The sequence below is a fragment of the Chiloscyllium plagiosum genome, chromosome 3 (genome assembly GCF_004010195.1).
Source record: "Chiloscyllium plagiosum isolate BGI_BamShark_2017 chromosome 3, ASM401019v2, whole genome shotgun sequence".
NCBI classification, from domain to species: domain Eukaryota; kingdom Metazoa; phylum Chordata; class Chondrichthyes; order Orectolobiformes; family Hemiscylliidae; genus Chiloscyllium; species Chiloscyllium plagiosum.
In genome coordinates, this window is record NC_057712.1 from 103007778 (window position 1) to 103032607 (window position 24830).

The 24830-nt window shown below is 42.0% G+C and overlaps 1 protein-coding gene across 9 annotated transcripts in view; it reads right to left on the reverse strand.

Moving 5' to 3' along the window:
* The window catches only part of LOC122548400 (melanocortin-2 receptor accessory protein 2-like), a 41211-nt gene extending 17166 nt beyond the window's left edge, over window positions 1-24045 (reverse strand). For 2 of the 9 annotated variants that reach the window (XM_043686999.1, XM_043686995.1), the window contains exons 1-2: window positions 22570-22750; window positions 18616-18712 (exon numbers count right to left, since the gene is read on the reverse strand). In XM_043686999.1, coding sequence (XP_043542934.1) covers window positions 18616-18712; window positions 22570-22632 — 160 coding nt within the window. In that variant the 5' untranslated portion in view covers window positions 22633-22750. Of the gene's footprint in view, window positions 1-2417; window positions 2514-6169; window positions 6295-18615; window positions 18713-22569; window positions 22751-22787; window positions 22989-23911 lie in introns of those variants that run through there. The other 7 variants (XM_043686992.1, XM_043686998.1, XM_043686993.1 and 4 more) reach the window with 7 other exon arrangements.
* Between the last annotated feature and the right edge of the window lie 785 nt (window positions 24046-24830).

Here is a 24830-nt window from a genome sequence, read left to right on the forward strand (position 1 = left end):
TGACTTGCTAATTTTCTCAACTGTACCAGTCTCAGATTGATCTCTTTCCTCGCTATCTCCCTGGGTTCAACCTCACCTCCTTACTAGTTTAAATCCTTCCAAGCAGCTTTAGCAAATCTCCCAGACAGTATATTATCCCCTTCCAATTCAGAAGCAATCCATCCTTCTTGTACAGGTCACTTCTACCCCAGAAGAGATTCCAATTATCCAAAAATGTGAATCCTCCACCTATACACCAGCTCCTCAGCCACATATTCATCTGCTCTATCCTCCTATTTTTTGCTTCTGGCCATTGATACCTCTCTCTGTTCCGCTGACTAAAGAGTCCCCTAACACAATTAATCGCTTGGAACTCAATGTACCCCTCATTACATTAGAGCCAGTCTTGATACCAGAAACTTGACTGTTTGTGCTACATTCCCCTGAGAACCCATCACCTTCTACATGTTCCAAAGCAGTGTACTTGTTTGAAATGGGAATAGCCATAGAAGACTCCTGTACTACCCGCCTACCTTTGTCTCCTACCTTTCTTGGAGTTAACCCATCTACCTGACTGTATCTGCGGCTTTTCTCCCTTCCTATAACTGCCATCCATCACACCCTGTAGCTCTTGTAAATTCCTTATTGCCTCTAACTGTCGCTTCAACCGATCCATTTGATCGGACAGGATTCGCAAGCAATGACATTTATTGCAGATATAATCCTCAGTAACCCTTAAACTCTCCTGAAATTCCCACATCTGCCACTATATTTATATGGCTAGTGTATTTTAGTTTATGGTCAATGATGAACCCCAGGATGTGGATAGTGAGGGATTCAGCAATGATTGATTTGCATGCTTAGGTTTTCTCTTGAATAAACTGGTCAGGCAGTGGTACTTGTACCCCCATTCTCCTGGCAAAAAAATGGCTGCAAAACAAGTTAATAGAGTTGTTTAAAATTACAAGAGGTTTTCAGAGAATCCCTACAGGCAGAAAGAGGACATTCACCCCATCAAGTCTGTACCATCCTTCTGAAGACTGTCCCATCCAGACCCAGGAGAAGCATCTTAGCTCAAAGAGTGGTGAAAATGTGGAACTCACTGTCACAGAGAAGAATTGAAGTAAACAGAATGTATACAGTTAAAGGGATGTTCGACAAATATATGAGAGTCACACAGCACAGAAACAGACCCTTTGGTCCCACCAGTCCATGCTGACCATAATCCCAAACTAAACTAGTCCCACCTGCCTTCAATTGGTCCATCTCCCTCCAAACATTGTGGGATTGAGCACAAGGAGCCAGAGCATTTGCCTCTGGACAATTACTCCAGTGACATTACAACACCAACCCAAGGACTGCTGTGCAAATTCCAAACATTTCCTTGCATTAAGGTTCTTAAACATCAAAGAAACTGGAAGCAGTGAATGTGGGTCCTCCATTCAAGAGGGGAGAAAGAAAACAGGAAACTACAGTCCCGTGTGATAAGTTAAAAATCACACCATGTCAGGTAGTTGACAACCACCCGATGAAGGAGCGGCGCTCCGAAAGTTAGTGCTTCCAATCAAACCTGTTGGACTATAACCTGGTGTTGTGTGATTTTTAACTTTGTACACCCCAGTCCAAAACCAGCGTCCCATGTGATAGCTTACATCTGTCATAGGAAAACAAGGCACACAGCAGGGTACCTAGAAAATCGCAAAAGCAATCAGGCAAAGTAATGAAGGCTACTGAAAGGGCAATCAACTAATTTTTTTGAAGTCACAAGAAATGCGCCTTGACCTTGAAATGCACCTTGTTCCAAATTCTAGAATGTTATTATTTTTTTCTGGTGTCTTTGACTCAAAAGAGCAAGCCTGGGTTGAGAGAATGAGCAGAAATCATCTGGCTGGACTTCTGTCGATGCCTACTGTGTGTCTGAGCCAGACTTGAGAGAGGAATGGCTTCTCGTCTTCACTCATTCAACACCATATCCTCCCCACTCATCCACACTGCACTCTTCCTCCCACATTTACCCACATCCGTCCAGCATTTTCCCCTATTTGGCCGAGTTTCTCTTGGAAGAGCGGGAATACATTAGGCCTTGCCTTCATACAGCTCCGACATGCCTGATTCTGTCTGGTTAGCTGCTCCAATTGTCACAATAGTAGCAGTAAATAACAGCACAATGATACTGTGAATGTTAAGAACAACACTTTTAAAAGCTGCATTTTAAAAATGATGTAGGTTAAGATGGATTCTGAGGATTACCAGATGCGTTTTTCTTGGGCAATGACAGAGATACCTTTTATTGTGGCTCACTGTGGGTTAGATTAGGGACATACAAGGCCCCCTCCACAAAGGTCAGTGTAAAATAGTGGATGTCTTTCCAAACACATCGGTTCTGGCCAACTAAAACCATAGATGGAAGAAGAATGCTGAAGGAAGTATCACAATACCTTGCTTCTGCCATGCCTCAATACTTCGTGTGAGCTCATACGATACGGAACCAAATGTAGCCTTTAAAAGTGCCATTCTTCACATTCACAGTATTTCTGTGATGGACATAGAATGAGTATACATCAAGGTGGAGCTACCTATGCATATCTAATGTGAAAATAATACCAGAACCAAGTTTACCTAGCTACCCTCTTGTTCCTTACATACATATGTATAAAATACCTTGGAATTTTCCTTAATTCTGTCTGCCAAAGACATTTCATGGCCCTTTCCCTGGTTGGACTCTTTACATTTTGTTTCACAGTGAATATAGAACAAGTTAAAATCACCCACCATAACAACTCTGATCTTTTCACATTTTTTCCATATCTGATCCTTTGTCTCCTGTTAACTTTTGGGAGGCCTGTAGTACAATCCCATCAAAGTGATTGCACCCTTTCTATTCCTGAGCTCTATCCACTTGGCCTTGCTAGATAAACTCTCCAAGATGTCCTCCCTCAGTACAGCTTTCCTTTAATAACACAACTCACCAACCTCTTTTACATCCCCCTCTGTCTCACCTGAAACATCTAAATCTCAAAACACTAAACTGCCAGTCTGTCCCTCTTTCAACCGCTTTCCTGGTGCTTCGGTGTTAATACTGAGGTTACCTGCAGAAAGCAAAGAATGAACAAGTGAAAATGAAATCAGGAAGATACGGTGAGAGAGAGAGGAAAGCCAAGTCAGTAAAAGATTACAGCCCTCAATTTGTGTGTTGGAAGATCGGGAAACGTCATCCATTTATACCCTGCTGGGGGACTTCATTCAATCTTTTCAATTCACTGATGAGATGTGGGCTTCACTGGCTAATGCAACATTCATTGCCCGTCCCTAGTTGCCCTTGAGAAGGTGGTGCTGAGCTGGCTTCTTGCAATCCACATACTGTAGGTTGATTCACAGTGTCATCAAGGAGGGGATTCCAGGATTTTGACCAATGAAAAGTGAAGAAACAGTGATATATTTTCAAGTCAGGATGGTGAGTTTTTGGAAGGGAACTTGGACATGGGGATGTTCCCATGTATCTGCTGTCCTTCTCCTTCTAGATGGAAGTGGGTTTGGAATGTGCTGTCTGAGGATCTTTGGCAAATTTCTGCAATGCATCTTGTAGATTAGATTAGATTACATTACATTACATTACATTACAGTGTGGAAACAGGCCCTTCGGCCCAACAAGTCCACACCGACCCGCCGAAGCGCAACCCACCCATACCCTTACACTTGCCCCTTACCTAACACTACAGGCAATTTAGCATGGCCAATTCACCTGACCTGCACATCTTTTGGACAGTGGGAGGAAACCGGAGCACCCGGAGGAAACCCACGCAGACACGGGGAGAACGTGCAAACTCCACACAGTCAGTCGCCTGAGGCGGAAACTGAACCCGGATCTCAGGCGCTATGAGGCATCAGTGCTAACCACTGTGCCACCGTGCCGCCCACATGATAGTACACACTGCTGCTACTGAGCGGCAATGATGGGAGTGAACGTTTGTAGATGTGGTGGCAATCAAGCGGGTTGCTTTGTCCTGGATAGTGTCAAGCTTCTTGAATGCTGTTGAAGCTGGACTGATCCAGGCAAGTTAGGAGTATTCCATCACACTCCTGATGTGTGCTTTGTAGGTAGTGGATAGGGTTTTAGGATGTCAGGAGTTGAGTTTCTCATTTAAGTAGTCCTAGCTTCTGACCTGCTCTGTATTTATATGGCAAGTCCAATTGAGTCTCTGGTCAATGGTAACCCCCAGACATTGATAGTGGGAGTCAAGATTAGAGTGGTGCTGGAAAAGCACAGCAGGTCAGGCAGCATCCGAGGAGCAGGAAAATCGATGTTTTGGGCAGGAGCCCTTCATCAGGAATGAGGCTGGGAGCCTCTGGGGTGGAGAGATAAATGGGAGGTGGGTGGGGATGGGGAGAAGATAGCTTAGAGGGGATGGAGGTGTTAGGTCGGAGAGGAGGGTGGAGCAGATAGTGGGAATTCAATTATGGTAATACCACTGAATGTTAAAGGGCAGTGGATAAATGATTTCTTATTTGAGATGGCAGTTGGCTGCCATTTGTGTGTTGTGAATGTTACTTGCCACTTGTCAGCTCACGTCTGCATATTGTCCAGATTTTATTGCATTTGATCATAGATTGCTTCAATATCTGAGGAATTGTGAATGGTGCTGAACATTGTGCAATCATTGGCAAATATTCCCACTTCTGACTTTATGTTGGAGGGAAGGTCATTGATGAAGCAGCTGAAGATGGTTGGGCCGAGGACACTACTCTGAGAAACTCCTGCAGAGATGACCTGGAGCTGAGGTGACTGACCTGAACAATTACAACCATCTTCCTAGTGTCAGGTATGACCAACAGAAAGTTTGCCCAGGATACCCACTGATTCCAGTTTTGCTAGGACCCCTTGATGCCACACTCAGTCAAATGAAGCCTTGATGTCAAGGGCTGTCGTTCTCACTTCACCTCTAGAATTCAGCTCTTTTGTCCATCGAGGGCTGTAATGAGGACAGGAGCTTCCTAAGCTGCGAATGCAATCAGTTTCAAATGGAGTGGCTATTCTGCTAACATCTCCTAACAAAAGACATTCTAAAAAGAATTATTTATCACCAAAATATAACAATGTAAGCTGATTACATTTTTCAAAAAAAAATCTGACCTTGGTTTTCTTCTATTATGTTTTGAGAGATTGGTCAATTTCAAATCACTGGATCAAACTGATTAGCTATCTTCAACTTTACCCAGTAATCACAAATACAAGCCTAATTCACCTGCTCTCTGCAGCATTCAAGTTCTGGCACTTCTAATCTTACTTGGCTGTCGAATCTCATCTTACCCTTAGAATATCTATGCAAAACTTTCATCTCTCATTGCAATTTGCTATGCTATAAGAGGGTGGCATGTTGGCTCAGGAGTTGCCACTGCTGCATCACAGTGCTAGGGATCCCAATTCGATTCCACCCTCGGGTGACTGTCTGTGTAGAGTTTGCACATCTTCTCAGTGTCTGAGTAGGTTTCCTCGAGTGCTCTGGTTTCCTCCCTCAGTCCAAAGATGTGCAGATTAGATGGATTGGCCATGCTAAATTGCCCATGGTGTGCAGGCTAGGTGGATTAGCCATAGGAATGCAGGGATGGGATGGGCCTGTGTGGTATACTCTTCGGAGGGTCAATGTGAACTTGATGTGTCAAATGGCCTGCTTACACATCGTAGGATTCTATGACCTATTCAGTATGATCTCCTTCTTCAACACTGGATAAACTGGTGGCAACTGCTGCTCAGTAGATCCATTTCCATGGGCACTCACTCCTTCTCCACTGTGATTCGTTCATTACTCATCTCTGCCTCCTTCCGTTGTACATAATATTTACCACCATTAAAGTAGCTTGATAAAGGATTGATCCGAAGAGAATTTTTTAAAATGGCTTAATGCTTCACTTCAAGAATTTTGCTTTTACTAAGCAGACATTAAATGCTGACCCCTCTATCAGCTGGTACAGCCTCTGTTAAGAATATCTGAATTGGGCAGGTCTTTAAAATAATAAGAGAAGGAGAATTAATCTTAATCAGAATGGATTTACTCACATGAAAGGAAATGTTCCCCTATGGACTGCAGTTCAGTTTCTGTCAAATTATTTTTCAGAACATTAAACTGTCATAGTCTTTTTGAAACTTGCCACTTGTTAAATATTTGAATCATATTAGGTGATAATAACTTACACTTGTGTGCTTTCAATCCTTCAAAGGAAACTGGCTCATCATCATAATACTCATAGCGCCAGATGTAATCACCGTTAGATACAGTGGTCTTGTTTGCAACAGCACTAGCTTCCGACATTTTACACCTGTAAATCAGAACAATGTTTCATTTTTGTGTTTATTTAAATTAAATGAATTAAACAAACCAACAGCATGTTTATCCTAAATAACCCTAAACACAACACCAGGTATAGTCCAACAGGTTTATTTGAAAATACAAGCTTTCAGAGCCCTGCTCCTTCATCAGGTAGCTATTGGGGCAGGTACATAGGACACAGAATTGACAGTAAATGATCAAAGTGTCATACAACTGATATGGTACAATAGACAAACCTAGATTGCTGTTAAGTCTTTAATCACTGAGAACAGGGATGCAGGTTTCAATTGATTAATATGTAAATCCCAGAATTTTGATTGATTAATATGTAAATCCCAGAAGTTATTGCCCTGAGATAACTTTAGGTTTTATCAATATATTTAAAAAGTTGACATCTCAACTCAGACAATGCATTAAGGGTGTGAGGTTAGAGTCTGTCTGTATCTCAACCTGGAGTCAGACTGGTTTTATTACCAAAATAGGAATTTATAAAATGTCAAATTGACTGACTGCCATCAGGCTGTGTACTTTTTGAACAAAATAGAATGTATCTGCAAATGCAAATTCACCCCATAGACTTATGTGTTTATACGTGTGTGCTGTGAGGGAGAGATGGAGAGGGAAAGTTAGTGTACACGCAAGGAGACGGGAGTGAGAGTGAGAGTGAGAGTGAGAGTGAGAGTGAGAGTGAGAGTGAGAGTGAGTGTGTGTGTGTGTGCGTGTGCTTGAGAAAGTGTGTGCGTGAGCATGACGTTCATGCCTGTGAGAGGACATTCAGCCTCAGATCTCCAGGTGAACATCCTCCAAGTTGGATTTCAGGATACACAACACTGCAGAGTCACCAAGCAGAGGCAGATAACCAGGTTTAGTACCCATAGGGATGGCCTCAACTGGGATCTTGGATTCACATCATACTACAGGTGATCTCACTACGCTATACACTCACAGACTCTCACACAAACACACACACACATGAATTTGCATTTGCAGATATATTCTATGTTGTTCAAATCTATAGGCAGTCAGTCCATGTGACATTTTATAAATTCCTACGTTGGAAATAAAATCAAATTGACTCTAGGTTGGGATACAGACAGACTCTAACCTCTAAAGCACTGTCCAAACTGAGATGTCACTTTTTAAATGAAACCTACAATTATCTCTGGGCAATGACTTGAAAGAAATTTTGGGATTTACAGATTAATCAATCGAAACCTGCATCCCCATTCTAAGTGATTAAAGATTTAACAGCAATCTAGGTTTATCTAATACACTGCATCAGTTGTATGACTCTTTGATCTTTTCTATAAATTCTGTGTCCTATGTATCCTGTCCCACTAGCTACCTGATGAAGGAGCAGCACTCTGAAAGCTTGTATTTTCTTTTTTATGTAGATATTTTTATTGAAACTTTAACATGTTTTTACACGTTTACAAAAGAAAACTAAAAAAAACCCCAAGTATAAACATTGATATACAATTAAATCTTAAATAAATAATAACCAAAATCTATCAAACAGAAAAAAAGAAATACCAAGAGAAAAAAAACAAAACTCAACTAACTACTCATCTAACCTATAACTAACCAGAGTGTATGATTAAAACTCTTACATTATTCGAGAGAAAAAAAAGCAATGGATAACACAGAAATTGAGTAATGATATACATGCTCAGAATGTGTTAACATCAGATCACAACAAAACCCGTATTCATGCGGGATTCCTCTCCTAAGGGACCCCAGACCAGCCAGGTTCACCCTCTCAATTAAATAAAGGCCCTTGTTAGGATGATCGAGATATCTGTATTTGTGTAATTCAAGAAGGGCTGCCATATTCTATGGAGTAATTTGTTTTTTTTGGTGCACCACATTTGTAAGGAAGTCAGGGGAGTATATTCCATAATTATTCTGTGCCAACTGGAAAGTCCATGAGGGCCCTCAGCCACCCAGTTTACCAAAATGTTTTTCCTTGCACAGAAAGAGAGAATGGAAAATAATCTCTTCCCTGTCGTAATTTCAGGTGTTCTTTATCCAATAAATGTGACTCCTATAGGAAAGCTATATCGATCCTCTCTTTCTTGAGGTTTGATACTATTTTCTTCCTTTTGATTGGTGAATTACTCCCCATTACATTCCAGGTGCACCAATTAATCGACGGATCACCCATAATCACCGGGCAATTCCGAGACCCCCCCGGGAGAAGAAACCCTATCCAAAACATCCCAAGCATAGAGCATATAAAATTCACAAAAATAAAGGCTCTTTAATACACTCAGATCAATATAATAAAAAACTATTTCTAAATAAAAAAATATAAAACGTATTTAAATGGAGATTTTCCCCCTTATTTCCAGGGGGCATCACTTCCTTTCCAAAACCCATCATAACCTCTCCCAACCAGTGCCCCACCCTTGACCCAGGCACCCCACGATAGGATAAAGAAAATTCAAATATACTACTGAACTAGAATTAACAGTGCGTACCCTATCCTCCCCCATCCACAGCAACACCTGGATATATTTGGTAATGTTAATACCATATGTGAACATATATGACTATAAAATTACAGTCTCAGCAAATAATAATTAAATATAGTAATACAAAATAACAGGGGAAAACAACCCCGCTCCGAAGGACAGAGATAAAATAGGATAAGGTAACTATCTTGCCCCCATCTTCATTAACTAGACCCCCTGGCCTGTATATATATTAAAAAAAGGGGGAGAAAATCGCTAAGTAAAGAATAAATAAATAAACCCCTCTTTCCACTCCCCCGGAGACAATATTAAACAGTAAGGTAATAAAGGAAAAAGAAAGAGGGTAAACTGGGGTGGAGGGAGGGCAAAACAGCATAAATTAACTCTTATAATTTATCTAAGAGAGTCCAAAAGTTCCTTGGCCTTCTCCGGTGATCCGAAATTATACACAGACCCTTCATGGCTGAAGCGTAGCGTAGCTGGGTAGCGCAAGGAGTACTGAACGTTTAAGTCCCTTAAACGCTTCTTCGCTTCGTCAAACACCTTCCTCTTTCGGACCAAAGCTGGGGAAAAGTCCTGAAATAACATAATCTTGGATCCTTTATAAATAATGGTTGGGGATCTTTCCCAAGATTTCTGGAAGCTTCCAAGAGCATCTGCCTCTCCTTGTAGCTCTGCAGCGGAACAGGACCAGGTGGGGGCACTGGTTCGAGCCGGGCCGGCATATTGCAACCCGGTAGGCCCATTCCACTCTTACTTGGCCTGATCCAGCCTCCAGATCTAACAGCTGTGAAAGCCACTGCTCGAGGAACACTGTAAGCTGGCCTTCTTCTTCCCGTTCGGGAAGGCCCAGCAAACGAATATTTTTTCGACGACCTCGAGAATCCTTTAGCTCCGCCCCTCCGACTCAGCGCTCGATTTCTTCGATGTCTCGGCCGTGCTTTTGTAGTGCGGCCGAGAGTGAATTCTATCGGCTTCGGGACTCTTCAATGAAGGCATCGATCTTCGCATCGAGTTTAGAGATTATTTCCGTGAGGCTCGCCTCCGTAGATAAGTCCCCCAAGGGCGGCTGCGGATGCCTCTGCTGCAGCTGGAGAGGGTGGGGGAGGGGTTCCTGCCTGTGGCCCACTTTGCCCAAGTCTTGGGAGGAGCACTATAGACTCAGACTTGCAGAGTTGCCGCCATCTTGGATCTCTGAAAGCTTGTATTTTCAAATAAACTTGTTGGACTATACCTGGTGTTATGTGATTTTTAACTTTGCCCACTGCAGTCCAACACCTGCACCTCCACATCATCCTAAATTTAATTCCAATCAATGACAAATTAGATTTAAATATAGATACATATCGTCAAGTACAATTAATGCTCAAGTCTGGTCAGATTAATCATTGACTGGGGAAAAAAAAGCTATTCAAATTCCTATTATTACCAAATTATCATATATAAGAACATCCAGCAGTCTCATCTCTTTCATCTACCATGACTATTTTTTTCCTCTTAGCTCCTTAATTCCCAAAGGAAGTTGGGAATATTTTAAAAATCATTAAAAACTGGTGAGCTAAAAAGCAACTCAGAGTTTTAGAAGTTATCCTAACAGGACTGTGGGTGATAATTACATGCCAATCATTGGCAACATCAATGGCTTAACACTTAAAAGGTGTTATGTGCTATTTCATATCAGAGACATCAAAACATTTTAAATACAGGAAGCCTATTGGCTGAATAAGCCGTATAAAACCGGGCAATCACTAGGGCTGGGGTTATCAACAGAATTAAATCCTAGCCCAACCTGTAACCTGACAGTCGAGCAGATCCCTCACTCCTTGATTATCATTAAAGCTTGGAAACTAACTCTGGCCAATGATACTAAAGGACTATGCACATTTTGAAATGTGTAAGACAACTGCACAAAGACAGCTGCATGCTAAACTGCAGATTAAGGAAAGCTCTGTACTCTCACCACATCCAGTTCTAAGTGATAGTGGACAGCCAGGTGACAAAGAGAAAGAGGAGTCTCCATAAACATTCACATGCTCATGCTGAGCATGACCATGTTTAAGAGACAAGACATGCATTGTCCACCTACAGCACTGAGATGATGTTTTTATTCGGCCTCCTCTCGAGCTCCTAACTATAACCGATGCCATTATCTGACCAATTCTGTTCATTCCATGTGATATCAAACAGCAGCTCAGTGACTGAGCACAAAAATAACAAACTCTGACAACATTCTGGCTATTAAACTTATTATGATCCCTATCAATGTTATTATGGATAGGTCAGATCTCAAACAGAAACCTTCTTGATAGATCATAGTTTGATTTGCTTGGTTTTAAAAAGGGGGTTTCTCACTCAAACATAACCACACAATGCTGCAATAAACAGAATTCTATTAACAAAAGAAATATATGATAAAATTAAATAAACCAAAGTATCCACTTGTACTACAAATTCACAGATTTTTGAACAGTAGGAGTAGAATCTAATTTATCCCAAAATGTTCCTTCATAAATTGAAAAGAAATACTTTGTGTAATACCAAAAAAAGGCCATAGATATAGTTCATGATATATCTTTCCTTCTCAGGAACACTGGTCTACACAGTCATTCTATGAACTTCACAGGAACTGGTCCACTCAAAGTAAAACTGAAACCAAATATCTTCCACTCTAAGCTCTGAGTTTTTACTTGAAGCTTAAAAAATTGTTTTAGAAGTCTCTAACAAACCTTTATTCCCTATTATTTACCTAGCTGGGTTGCAAAGTAATCGAAGGTAAACAAAATGATCCATGAACATACACTCATTCACACTAAAGTCAGGTCTCACAAACTGTTTTAAAAGAAGTCACCATGGCTACTGAAATACTTACAAATTTATTATTTACTTTAAACATACAGAAAAACCATAAGTTACTAACTCAAAAACCAAAACCAAATTTATAATAATATGTTTTTAAATCACACAGTTTATATCACAATTTGAAGATGTGTCTAACTGAACCATACACTCCTCTATATGCTACACCTGTACTTCAGAGATAGTTTGCTGTGGTTTGGGTTCAGGTCAAGACTATTGTTTCTGAGCCAAATTCCGTCATTCGTCTCTAATAGATCTTCCTGGAAGCACCAGTTTTATTGTCCTTCTTTGGAACTTTTCCTCAAAAGAGAGTGGAAACCAAACCTTTGAATATTTTTCTGCCAGAGATTGATAGATTTTGATAAGGAAGGAGATGGAAGATTCCTGGGAGTTGTTGGGAATGTGGGGCGATCAAGTCAGCCCTGATCTTGCTAAAAGATGGTGCAGGCTTAAGGTACTGAGTAGACAGGCAGAAGGCTGGAAGAACACAATATGCCAGGCAGCATCAGGAGGTGGAGAAGTCGACGTTTCGGGTGTAACCCTTCTTCAGGTCTGGGGATGGGTGTAAGGTGAGCACAGATAAAGCGGGTGGCAGGGGCAGGGTGATGAAGTGGGGAACGGTGAAGACCGGTAGAGGGTAGGACTTGGTTGGTCAATGGGAGGAATGAATCTGGTTGGTGGCAGGGAGGAGTGGAAGGGAGGGGCTAGGAAGGGAGACAGCGAAGGGAAGGGAGGTTATTTGAAATTGGAGAATTCAGTGTTGAGCCCTCCGGGCTGTAGGCTGCCCAGGTAGAAGCTGAGATGTTGTTTCTCCAATTTCCAGTTTGGTTCATTGTGGCAATGGAGGAGGCCAAGGATGGTCGTGTCGGAAAGGGAGTGGGAAGGGAAATTAAAATGAGCAATGAATGGAAGGTCTCCCTACTGAAGACCAGACATTCGGCATTCAAGTTAGATTATCCAGACCTTTAAAGAAAATCCAGATATGACTTCCGCAAAGCCATCAGAGAAGCCAAGAGGAAGTACCAGACCAAATTAGAGGCCTAAACCAATCATACAGACTCCCGCCATCTGTGGCAAGGCCTAAACAACATAGCGGGATACAAAATGAACAACAGCGAGATAGCAGACAGACACATCCCTCCCTGATGCACTCAACACTTTCTATGCTCTGTTCAAACAGAATGCCAGCTGTGTGGTGTCACCTGTCACAACAGCCCCAGACTGGCCTGTTCCCTCCCTCACTGCTGCAGATGGCAGATTAGTCTTCCTGGGAGTCAACCCAAGGAAAGCAACATGCCAGGATGGAATCTCCAGTCATGCACTTAGATCTTATATGGACCAGCTGGCAGAGATATTCACTGACATCTACAACCTCTCACTCCTCCAAGCCTAAGTCTCCATCTGCTTCAAGAAGACCACCATCATCCCAGTAACTAAGAAAGCACATGCAACATGCCTTAATGACTACAGCCCAGTAGCTGTGACCTCCACAATCATGAAGTGCTTTGAGAGGCTGGTCATGGTCCACCTCAACTCTAGTCTCCCAGCCTGCCTCAATCCCCTGCAATTTGCCTACCAATGTAATAGGTTCACAGCGACAGCATTTCCGTAGCGCTGCACTCATCCCTGGAACATTTAGATAACAAGGTCATCTATGTCAGACTCCTGCTCATCGACTACAGCTCTGTCTTCAACACCATTATCACCTCCAGATTGATCTCAAAGCTCCAAGACTTCAGCCTCAGCTCTGCCCTCTGCAACTGGATCCTCAGTTTCCTGACCCACAGACAAGTGAAGGTAGACAACAGCACCTCCTCCACAATAACAGGGGACACCGGAGACCCCAAGGATGTGTTCACAGCCCTCTACTGTACTCCCTGTACACCCATGACTGTGTAGCCAAATTCCAAATGATCGCTGTCTATAAATCTGCTAACAACACTACCATGGTAGGACAGATATCAAATAATGATGAGTCAGAATACAGGAAGGAGATAGAGGGATTGGCGTCATTGTGCAATGATAACAATCTTTCTGTCAATGTTGGCAAAACTAAAGAACTGATCATTGACTTCAGAAAGGGAGGAGGAGAACGCACCCCTATCTACATCAATGGAGCAGAGGTTGAGAGGGTTGAGAGTGTCAAGTTCCTTGGCGTGATGATAACCGCCAACCTGTCTTGGACTTCCCACGTAGATGTGACAGTCAAGAAGGAACAACGCCTCTTCTTCATCAGGCAGCTCAGAAAATTCGGCATCCCCATAAGGACCCTCACCTTAACCTTTACAGATGCACCACAGAAAGCATATAGTCTGGGTGTATAATGGCCTGGTATGGCAACTGCTCTTCCAAGGACTGTAAGAAACTATAGAATATTGTGTACACAGCCCAGACCATCTCAGAAGCCTACCTTCCATCCACGGACTCCACTTATACTTTTCGTTGCCACAAAAAGCCTGCCAATATCATTAAAGACCCTCCTACCATGGAATGCTCTCCTACAACCTCTTCCATCAGGCAGAAAATAGAGAAGCTTGAACACATGCACCAACAGTTTCAAGAACAGCTTTTTCCCTGCTGTTATTAGGTTGATGAATGGACTCTCTAACTTCAAATAACATTGATCTTGTAAACATTGATCTTGTCTGCGAACTTCCTGTTCAATGTAACCTGTCTGCCTCACTCTGTCTAACCACTCTATGATCTAAATGTCTTTGTTTGCTATGATCCGCCTGTACTGCTTGCAAACAAAGTTTTTCATTGTAGTTAGGAACACGTGACTAGATTAATCAAATGAAAATAAAGCACACCTTTGGGCAACTGGGCCACAAACCTAGACTTTCTGACTTAGAGTTAGAGACATTGTCACTGTGCGACAACAGACCTGGCCTGGTGTCATATGATTAGTGTTTTTTTTATTTCTCTGCCAATAATATATTCTCTGCTGAGTTACTCCAGAACTGTTCCTGTTGATGCCAACCTACCCAAGGTTTAGCTTCTGTGCTGCCTAATGATCTTATCTCTATCTGTTTCCCAGTGCCATTCCATTCATATATTCTACTGATTGGTGTGCACCACTAATCACTATCCCAGATAAATATTTAAGTAGAGAACAATAAAAGACCAAATTAAAGTTCAGAGTCAATGAGAACTCTAGGATAAATCTGACTTGTACCCTTGAACATAACACTGGGAGTTTTTCCATGGAGAGCCAAGAAGCTGTTGAGAACAGGACACCATCTCTTCCTTTGATCATTTCAGATTGTTTCAGTCACATCAGCCCTCAGTCCGATCTTCATTCTCTCCAGCCTACCTAGCTTCCTACCAAGTTTGTCACTGACACACCCTCATTGCTTTCCTTCAAAAAGACTACTGCAAACAACTTCCCACGCCGGGAGATAAACTTCTAGGGCAATGTCGTAATATCAGAATTGATGCCTGGGTACTCTTAGCAAAAGTAAGAATCTTAGAGTAAACAGTAACAAGCTTTATTAATTATGCATACTTGGTAGAAGAGAGACTTAACACAGGACATTTCTAGAATCTTCCACACTCTGTTCTCAGTTCCATGTGGACCTGATATCATCAGTGATGCAGTCTAACAATTAGCATATAGTAACTGATCCCATGAAACTACAGACTTCAGAAAAAGTTAGAGTGGGTGAATAGAACTGATTGGTTTGCACTACAGGGAACCAACATGACTTCAATGAGCTAAATGGCCTCCATTTGTACTCACACACAGAGCAGGCAGTGACCTAGCAGTATTAATGCTGAACTGTTAATCCAGAGACCTATGTTCTGGGGACCCAGATTTGAATCCCACCACAGCAGATGATGGAATTTGAATTCAATAAATGTCTGGAATTAAGAGTATAATGATGACCATGAATCCATTGTCGACTGTCAGGGAAAAAAACCAAACTGGTTCACTAATGTCCTCCAGGCAAGGAAATCACCCATTCTTCACCTGATCTGGCCAACATGTGACTCCAGACCTACAGTAATGTAGTTGACTCTTAACTGTCCTCTGGGCAATTAGGAAAGGGCAATAAATGCTGGCCTAGCCAAAGATGCCCTCATCCCATTGGAGGAATAAAAAATAAAGGCTATGACCAACTCCCAATCAACAATCGCCCATTTCCAGGTTACATGATAAATTCCTGGTCCATTGAATTTAAACTTTTCATCTTCACATTTTAATCCCTTCATGGCTTGTAGATTGAGAGGATGCCTTGAATGTCCTCTGAGAAGCTAGTTAAAACAAAAGTTAAAAACAGAGGGTTGAGCAGGCTTTCATGTTTGCAATATCAAACAAGTTACCAGGAGGCCATCAACTGTTGTATCTGTGTAACCCCATACCATAGTTTTTTCAATTTAGCTACATCTAGCTCCTCCCCCAGCTTCTAGCTCAAATGTTGAGATGACTACTTCCCATTCAAAACACTCTCAGCTTACCTTGATTCTGGTCTCTACCTACGGTCAGCAGATTTCTCTTATTTGACACCCTCACTGGAAATCGTGCTTCACTGTTCCTGTGAACTTCGGTTTCCAACAATCTAGAAATTCTTCGCCCGGCCTGAATATAGTTCTCCTCAGCCCGATGAAGGACAAATGGTTGGTTTCCAAACCAAGTCCCAACATCATCTTCAAAGTGATACTCAGATCTAGGTTTGATATGGTTGTTATTCTTTTCCTCTCCTCCTCCTCCTGGACTGGGGCTTCTTCCTCTGGAGCTTTGGAGGCTGAGGAGTGGCCTTGTAGAGGTTAATAAAATCATGAAGGGCATGGACAGGGTGAATAGCCAAGATCTTTTTTTCTGCCTGGAGGGCAGAGAGGAAAGATTTAAAAAGATTTAAGGGGTAACTTCTTCACGCAGGGGCTTGTGCTTGTACAGAATGAAATGCCAGAGGAAGCGTTGGAAGCTGGTACAATTACAACATTTAAAAGGCATCTGGATATGTATATGAGTAGGAAAACTTTACAGGGATATGGGCCAAATGCTGGCAAATGGGTTTAGATTAATTTAGGATATCTGATTGGCAAGGCCAAGTTGGACCGAAGAGTCTGTTTTCGTGCTGTACAACTCTGACTCAGAGTCCTCACTCTCTGCTATTTGCTCTGATTCTACAATCCTCAATAAATCTGTTTTTTCTAACTCAGGCCTCTTGTGTAGCCTCACACTTTTTGACCCACCATTGGTGATTAGACCTTCCACTGTTTCAGTTCTGAAATGGTCTCTCAGAAAATTTGCATACCATCTTCTCACTCTCTTTAAGATCCTCCTTAAAATCCACTTCTTTTGTGAAGCATGTAGTTACTTTTCCTACCATTCGTATCTTTGGCAACTGGACAGGAAAGCTTGGATTCTCGCAATTTTGTGTATTTGGCTTCCTTTTGTGAATATGAATCCTTAAAATAATTGAAATGCACTGTCTGCCCCTATTGAATTTTTAATGGTGGTTTTGGCTTAAATTTCTCAATTTGTAAACAAAAACTTAGTTTTGTCTTCCTGGCATAATGAACATTATGCCTAAAGGATAACTGCTAAATATATGAGTTTTATAAACCAAATTTGATTACTCCATTTATTAATTAGCTTTATGAGGTATTATGCCAGATTCCAAATAACTTTTCAGAAATATTGTGGTAACACTTCACAGGACTTGCTTTCTGCCAATAACCATCCAAACAATCGAGTGTTTTGTTTTGATTTTCCTAATCAATCTGTTCAAAACCTTTGAGGTTACAATGAAAACTGTTTTACAAAGGCCCACCTCATTTGAACTCAAGGGTTAAACACTGAGTATGGAAAGGCAGACATCTTGTATGCAACCAAAATCATTTCCAACAGGACCCCTTTCAAACCTTCATGACGTATCTTTGGAGCAGGTGGAACATGAATGCAGGTCTCCTAGCTTAAAGGTAGGGACACTGTCACTGTACCACAAGAACCCTCAAGTAATTTGGTAACTTGACTCTCAATTATTCTCGGAGGGAGAAGTAATTGGGCCAAGTTGCAGAGAATTTCTGCTCTGTTGTGAAAAGTGCAATTGAAGTACTTTGGTTGACTAATTTAAAAGGTCCTCAGATTGATCCAATATTCCACTGTACATCCGCCTAAACATTAGAGGGTTCTTGTGGCACAGTGGTAGAGTCCCTTCAGCTAAGCCAGGAGTCCTGGGTTCTGTCCTACCTGCTCCAGAAATGTGGGACAACATCTCTGAACAGATTGATTAGAAAACAGACTAAACAATGGAATTTTGTTTTCTAAATTATTGTGATATATTAACACCCATGCGTTCTTATCAGCAAAATCTTTTTTTTTAAAGAATGCTGCATGTTGGTCACCTCAATGACTCAATAAACTTTCCAGTTCTCACACAGTGACAGTCTTTTTTCTGAGGGGGTAACTTAGAGATTCTCCAATTATCAAGCAACACACCAAAAAAAGTCCAGGTCATGTACTCTTTCAAACACATGTCACTTCAGTGATCATAACCTTTCAGGTTACAATGAAAGCTTTACAAAGGCCAACTTCTTGATCTCAAGGGTTAAACACTGAGTATGAAAAAGCAGACACCTTGTATGCAACCAAAATCATTTCAAACAAGTTCCCTTCCAAACCTTCAATTTTATTAATTAGGATTGTAGCAATTTTTTGTACAGCCACAGTTTGATTGTATTGGAAGTACTATTTTGTTTCCACCAGTTTGATATTACTTCCATACCTCTCCAATGCAATCCTAGATTTTTTTCTGCCCATTCATAAAACTAACGAATTATTGAATGTAAGGTTGATGCAAGATTTTGCAAGTACTTTGGTTTGGTGGAGAATGGTCTGCAATTTCCCTGACTTGCTTCTCTGCTCCAATTCCCTCTTGCTTTGAGGGCTATATTTTTCTCGACAGATGTAGAACATCATTTAGCACATCTGTACTTTCTTCACAGTCTCTGTTGCTTGCCTTATTAGCTCTTACCACTTTCCCTTCGGCTCTTTCTGCAGAGCACACTCCCTTGTATCACCACTGACTTTCCAAGCCTCCGGTATGTTTTATTGGTTGGTTTATCTCCACTCTGTAAGAGGTGAATAAGAATAAAGCAAATAAAGTGGATGCTGAAAAGTTTTGCAGAAAACAAAAGCACCACATACACTGAGAAATGCAAAAATAAAATCAATATTGTAATTGATTAGGAGATCTTCATGTGTGCGAGAAAGAAAGTTGTAGCGTTCAGAAAACAATACATGATGTATGTCTGCACAATTTGTCTGTTTCCCTCAGATTTCATGGAAATCTTCAATATTACTATCCAGTTATTAAATTATGCAGAAACAACATATTCCACACTGAATTGCCAGCACTTTTGGAGCAGGATACCACTCAGCACATTGAGATGATGACTTTTATCAGAACATTCTCTACTCACCTGATTGTTTTGCACAATATAGTTATACAATATTCATATAAAGTTCCAAGCTATAAAGTCCAAAATTGACAATGAAGCCTACTTCCTTCAGTCCAAAATATTCTAGCCATTAAGATTAGATTAGATTCTGTACAGTGTGGAAACAGGCCCTTCAGCCCAACTAGTCCACACCGACCCTCTGAAGAGTAACCCACCCAAACCCATTCCCCCTAACTAATGCACCTAACTCTACGGGCAATTTCTCATGACCAATTCACCTAACCTGCACATCTTTGGACTGTGGGAGGAAAAGGAGCACCCGGAGGAAACCCAAGCAGACATGGGGAGAATGTCTGTGTGGAGTTTGCACAGTCACCCAAGGCTGGAATCGAACCTGGAAAAACACTACTGTTTCCTGATACTTACCCAACCATTTTGCTATTGCTTTATCCCTTGGGCAGCTCTGCTCACAAGTCAATTATGTAGCATTTTCTCAATTGCCTTTTGGAATCTATGTACATCATCATCAATGTTACACTCAGCAACCCTCTCTAATAACTCAACATAAATTTGCTTGAGTATTTTTGTTGCATTAACAGAGAAGGTTGATGAGTGTAATATTATAATAACTCCATGCTACTTTGTTTAATTAACCCACATTTGTCTAGGTGCCTATTAATTTTGCCCTGCACTATTGGTTCAAGAACCTTGCCAGGCCACCCAAATGATCTGATCTGTAGTTGCTCTGCTTGGCTTTATGTCTTTAACTTGAACAGTTCTTTACATTCTGCAGTCCTCTGGTATTGCTGTGAGTCTCAGAAAAACAGGAAAATTGTGCCCAGTGCCTCCACAATCTTCATTATTTTCCACACTCTTTAGTTCCAAAAATGTCATATTGGACATGAAACATTAACTCTGTTATCTCTTCACAGAATTTGCTAGACCTGATATTTTTAAGATTTACATTCCACTCCCTCTTCCCATAAAATCCTTGGATGCATCTCATCTGGTCATGGTGTCTAATTACCTGCGAGTATAGACAATCCAATCCCTTCCTTTTGAACACATGAATTGTCAGAACTAGCTCTTTTTTCACCACTACCTGTGTAATATCTTCTTGTTTGGTAAAGATAGATGCAAAGTATTAATTAGATACATTAATCATGCCACATATTTTCAGGCTTAAATCACTTTAGGGTTCTAATCATCCTACACCATCTCTTCACCATGATTTTACTTTTTTTATGCCTACAGAAAACCTTTTTTTAATGTTAGCTGCCAGTCTCTTTTCAGACTCTCTCTTTGTTTGTGTTCTTTACTTTTTCAATACCCTTTTGTATTTTCTATTTTCAACCTGCTTCTAGTTGTGTTACTCACATGCACCTTATCTTCTTTCTCTTCATGTCCCTGTCTATATTTCTTCAGGGAGCTCTGGATTTGTTTGCCCTTTGTAGAAATGTACCTCAACCATGCCCAAACTCTCTCTTCTCTATAACTCATTCATCAGTTACAGTCTTGCCTGTAAACTTTTAACTCCAATTTAACTGGGTCACATCTATTCTTACTCCATTGAGGTTGCCTTTCTTAATCTGGATTATTGCTTTTTCTTTTCCATAACTAATGTAAACCTTACAGTATCAAATCAGAAAGTGCTGGAGAAACTCAGCAGTTCTGGTAGTATCCGTGGGAAGTGAATGTTATGAGTCAGAGGTAATTCTTCAGAACAAGATTGAAGAAAAATTACACCAGACTCAAAATGTTAACTCTGTTATTCTCTTCACAGATGCTGCCAGAATTGTTGCGTTTCACTAGCATTTTCTGATTTTCTTTCAAGTTTCTAGCATCCACAGTATTTTGCTTCTGATTACACCTTATGATACAATGATCATTGTCTCTTCATGTTCTCCAACTGACACTTGATCCACTTTGATCAGCTCAATTCCAGGCAGCAGGTCCAGTGGAGCTTATGCTCATGTTGAACTGGTGACATACCACTGTGGAAAATTGTCCTGAACACACTCTAGAAATGCTTGCCTCCCTCTGCCTTTCGCAGTACTACTATCCAGTCAATATTCAGACAATGCAAGTCCCCCGTTACCACTATTCCAGATCACTCACACCTCTCTAATTTCCTTGCAAATTTATTTTCCAACATCTTTCTACTCTTTGAAACCTCACCATGGTTTTCAATGTCCCCCAAAAACATTAAACTAGGGTGCTGGATTCCAAGTCCAGGGATGTTACCACTATGCCAATGCTACCTCTTGAAGGAGACACGGCTAACCTGGGCAGAGATGTTATTACACACCTCTGGAGCAGGTGGCACTTGAAGCTATTAGCTCTCCTGTCTCAGAGATAGGGATGCTACCACTATGCCACAAGAGCTCCCCACTGCATCTCTCTATGATGGCCATGTAGACTCTGTGGAGCAATATAATTGAACCCTTTTCATTTCTAAGCTCAAATGATTGGTTTAACTCTTGGATCACAACATAAAACCTCCAGGTAAATTATATTGTGGGATCCTTTAAATCACTCTCTCTATTTTCTTTTCTCTGCCATTTCTGCACCACAACAATGTATTCTGCAAACGGGCTGTCCACACAGTGGAGGTTTTCAATTCATTGGCTCAGAATTTGCTGGGGTAAAACCCCCCCCCCCCCGTTGTCAGTGCATTCAAAACGTGTGGAGAGGAAGTACTCGTGGGGAGTTGTGAAGCCCCAGCGCTGCTCCATCCTTAGCCCAACAACAAAATAAAACGAGATGGAAGTGCGGGGACATTGCCGGATTTTGGGCGATTAAACTCCCCAGACAGTCAGAGCTGTGAATATGGAGGGAGTCATTGGAGCCTGTAATGTTGACCTGCGATGCCATGCAGCGTTGGAGGCCCAGAGGCTGTGACCTTATTCCTGCAAGTGGTACATAAGGTTTCTTATTTTTACTTGCAATTTTTTTTTCTCTCTCTCTATCCAACCTTCCTGTTCCTCTCTATATATTTAATTTGATCCCGAAAGTCTTCCTCTCCCCCCCCCCCCCCCCTTCGTCGTTTCCCACTGATCTTTAACTGTGATCAGTTACTGCAATAAACTCTGGTCCTGTCGCTGTGTGCCTGTTGCTCACACTGCAGTGTTGTCAGCTGGGACTCCTCAGCGCTGTGAGGGTAGTTTAATATACCCCACGACAAGCATTGAAATCAACGCATATCTTTTTTTAACAAGCGCTACCCCTTCAGTTCACTGCCCACCCCCTTTCAGGGTGCTCATTAATTCAGTGTATTTCTGATGTTCCGACAGCCTGTCAATACAAACAGGTCAGTCCCGGCCATTCGAGCTGCATCGATACAGAAACCCCTCAATTCCTCAATAAATCGAGTTCGCCTTTTTTTTTTAAACAAATCACATCATGCAATCGCGTCCCACTTCTCAAGAGGGGTAAACAAAAAACACAGCTTCTTTGTTAAGCCCGTGGAAAGTTTCTGGGCACGATGATCCACCGCATTGGGATTAGTTCCTGTGAACCGCACGCACATGTCCAGTAAATGACCACAATCCCACCGCAGTTTCCACCTTCCCAGTAAGAAGGGAATTCATCCTTCTGGGATAGACAGTCCGCGGGAGGCGTAAAGTTGGACGTTTGGTCAGAGTGCAGAGACTGCCCGGAGGGACCGTGCAGCCCTTTCCTCAGTCTCCCCGTCTCCCCCGTCCGGTGTCGGCCAGTCCCAGTCCCAGGGTGTATTCCGCCTCACCTGCAGGTCACGCTGTGCAGCGAGAGCTGCTCACTGCCTGCTGCTGCCTGAAGGGGGCTGCTCCTGGCATCGAGCAGTCATTTCTGATGTCAAGCCTGCGACTGAGTGGTGTTTCCTCGCCGGTGGATAGGTAGATACAGCGAAGAGACTCTCACCAGAAAGTGAACACTCCCCCTCCCCATGCCCCGCCCTGCTTTCTCTCTGTCTCTCCAGAAATTCTCAGCCGAAACACAGAGTGTTAACTGACAGGGAGCTTGACTTCTGTTCTGAGCTCATCTTCCTCCCACTCACCGGGGATTTTTTTTCCCCTCTGAAAACCCATTATATCTGCGCACTGGAAATAATTTCCTGACCTTCAGAGCGGCTGGGGGTATGGGAGGAGCCGGGGCAAGGAACACAGTACACAACACCAACTAGTCCAGTGTTGCGAGCCAGATAAAAATCAAAATCTTTTAGACAGGACAAACCATCAGCGCTACTGCAGCAACCTTGTACATTCGAGAACCCGCAGAGGCTGCTCTACCTTGTTATCGCTGCTAGATTTAGCCAAGGATAACATAACTTGGAGGAGCCGGTGTTGGGACTGGGGTGGACAAAGTTAAAAATCACACAACAACAGGTTATAGTCCAACAGGTTTTGAGACCAACAGGTCTAATGCTTCCAAATAAACCCGTTGGACTATAACCTGGTGATGTATAATTTATAATATTGGAACGTAGGAAATTGGGAATTCCAATGGGGCGTCAGCAGAATGCAAATACTCGAATATTGAACAGACAAAGGCAAAGGACGAAAGGAAGGGTGCTGAGAGGAGAGGAGCCCACTGCCCGAGGCAGTCTCTATCCTGACATCACACAGATAACAGATCACCGGCTTTGTAATCACAACGCCGTTCCATTCATAAATGTTGGCCGAACACAATTATTAGTCTGTGTTGCTAATACAACCAAAGCAGAAGGAGCAACTGGTGGAGATACAGTTGTATTTACAAAACAAATGCGATTTTTAAGGCGTATGATAGCCTGCGCGGTCTGGCCAGATGGGTTTCGTTCTGTGTAATTGATGTACAATAAATAATTCAATCACAAGGATATTATTGCTGCTGATCTAGCTCAGGATTCACCTCCCCACGAAACATCACCCACAGACAAGCATCTTACGACCGCCCGTCTCAATCGAAGCTGGGCAGGTTGAGGGTAGCCTCGAACACAGGATCCCAGTGATAGGAGGCGCTGAGTCAACTGCGTGGTGCTCAAATCAGACTGGCCCTTGAATAATGTGGAATCCTAATCACTAAGAAACAAGATTGAATCACAGAAGATTGTGTGGAGAAGAGCTACAAGGCTGATCTCTGGTGGTCAGGTCTCTGAATTACAAAGGAAGATCTTCTCAGCCCCCTGAAAGCTGGTGTCTGAAAGGTGATCTTATAAATGTATAAACTTTCGTTAAAGGATGGAACAAAATGTGAAATTCTGCAGATGCTGGATATCTGAAATAAAACCGAAGTGCTGGAGATACACAGCATCTGTGGCGAGATTAACAGAATTAATATTTCCAGTTCAGAAACTTCTTCAGAATTGGCGTTTCAAATTTCCAACGTAGACTCATATTGTCTCAAAATATTGGTCAGAATCTTATTGGAACCTGAAAGACGCGGACTATGGCAGGAAATGAGGTAGAATTCCATAAAAACCACTCTCACTGCAAGTTTCACTCGAAGTTTCAAACGTCAAGGTGAGATTCCTGCTAGCAGCAGTTAGTTGCCTTTTAAGGGGAGTTATTGTTTCTTAATGATCTTATTTACTATGTAGCTTTCCATTGTACCAGCATCTGAAAGCAAACTGGAAACAGCCAAACCTTAACATTGCAACTCCAGCTCCCTATTCACTCCAAAGGCCGTCTATATTGGTCACCAGGCATCACCATCTCAGGATAAGGTCCATAGGTACTAGCCAAATGCACCTCACACCCACAGACATTGGTATCTGATATGTGCCAGCCTCCTTAAACCTTTGTGGCAGATCTCCGATTCACTTCCAAGA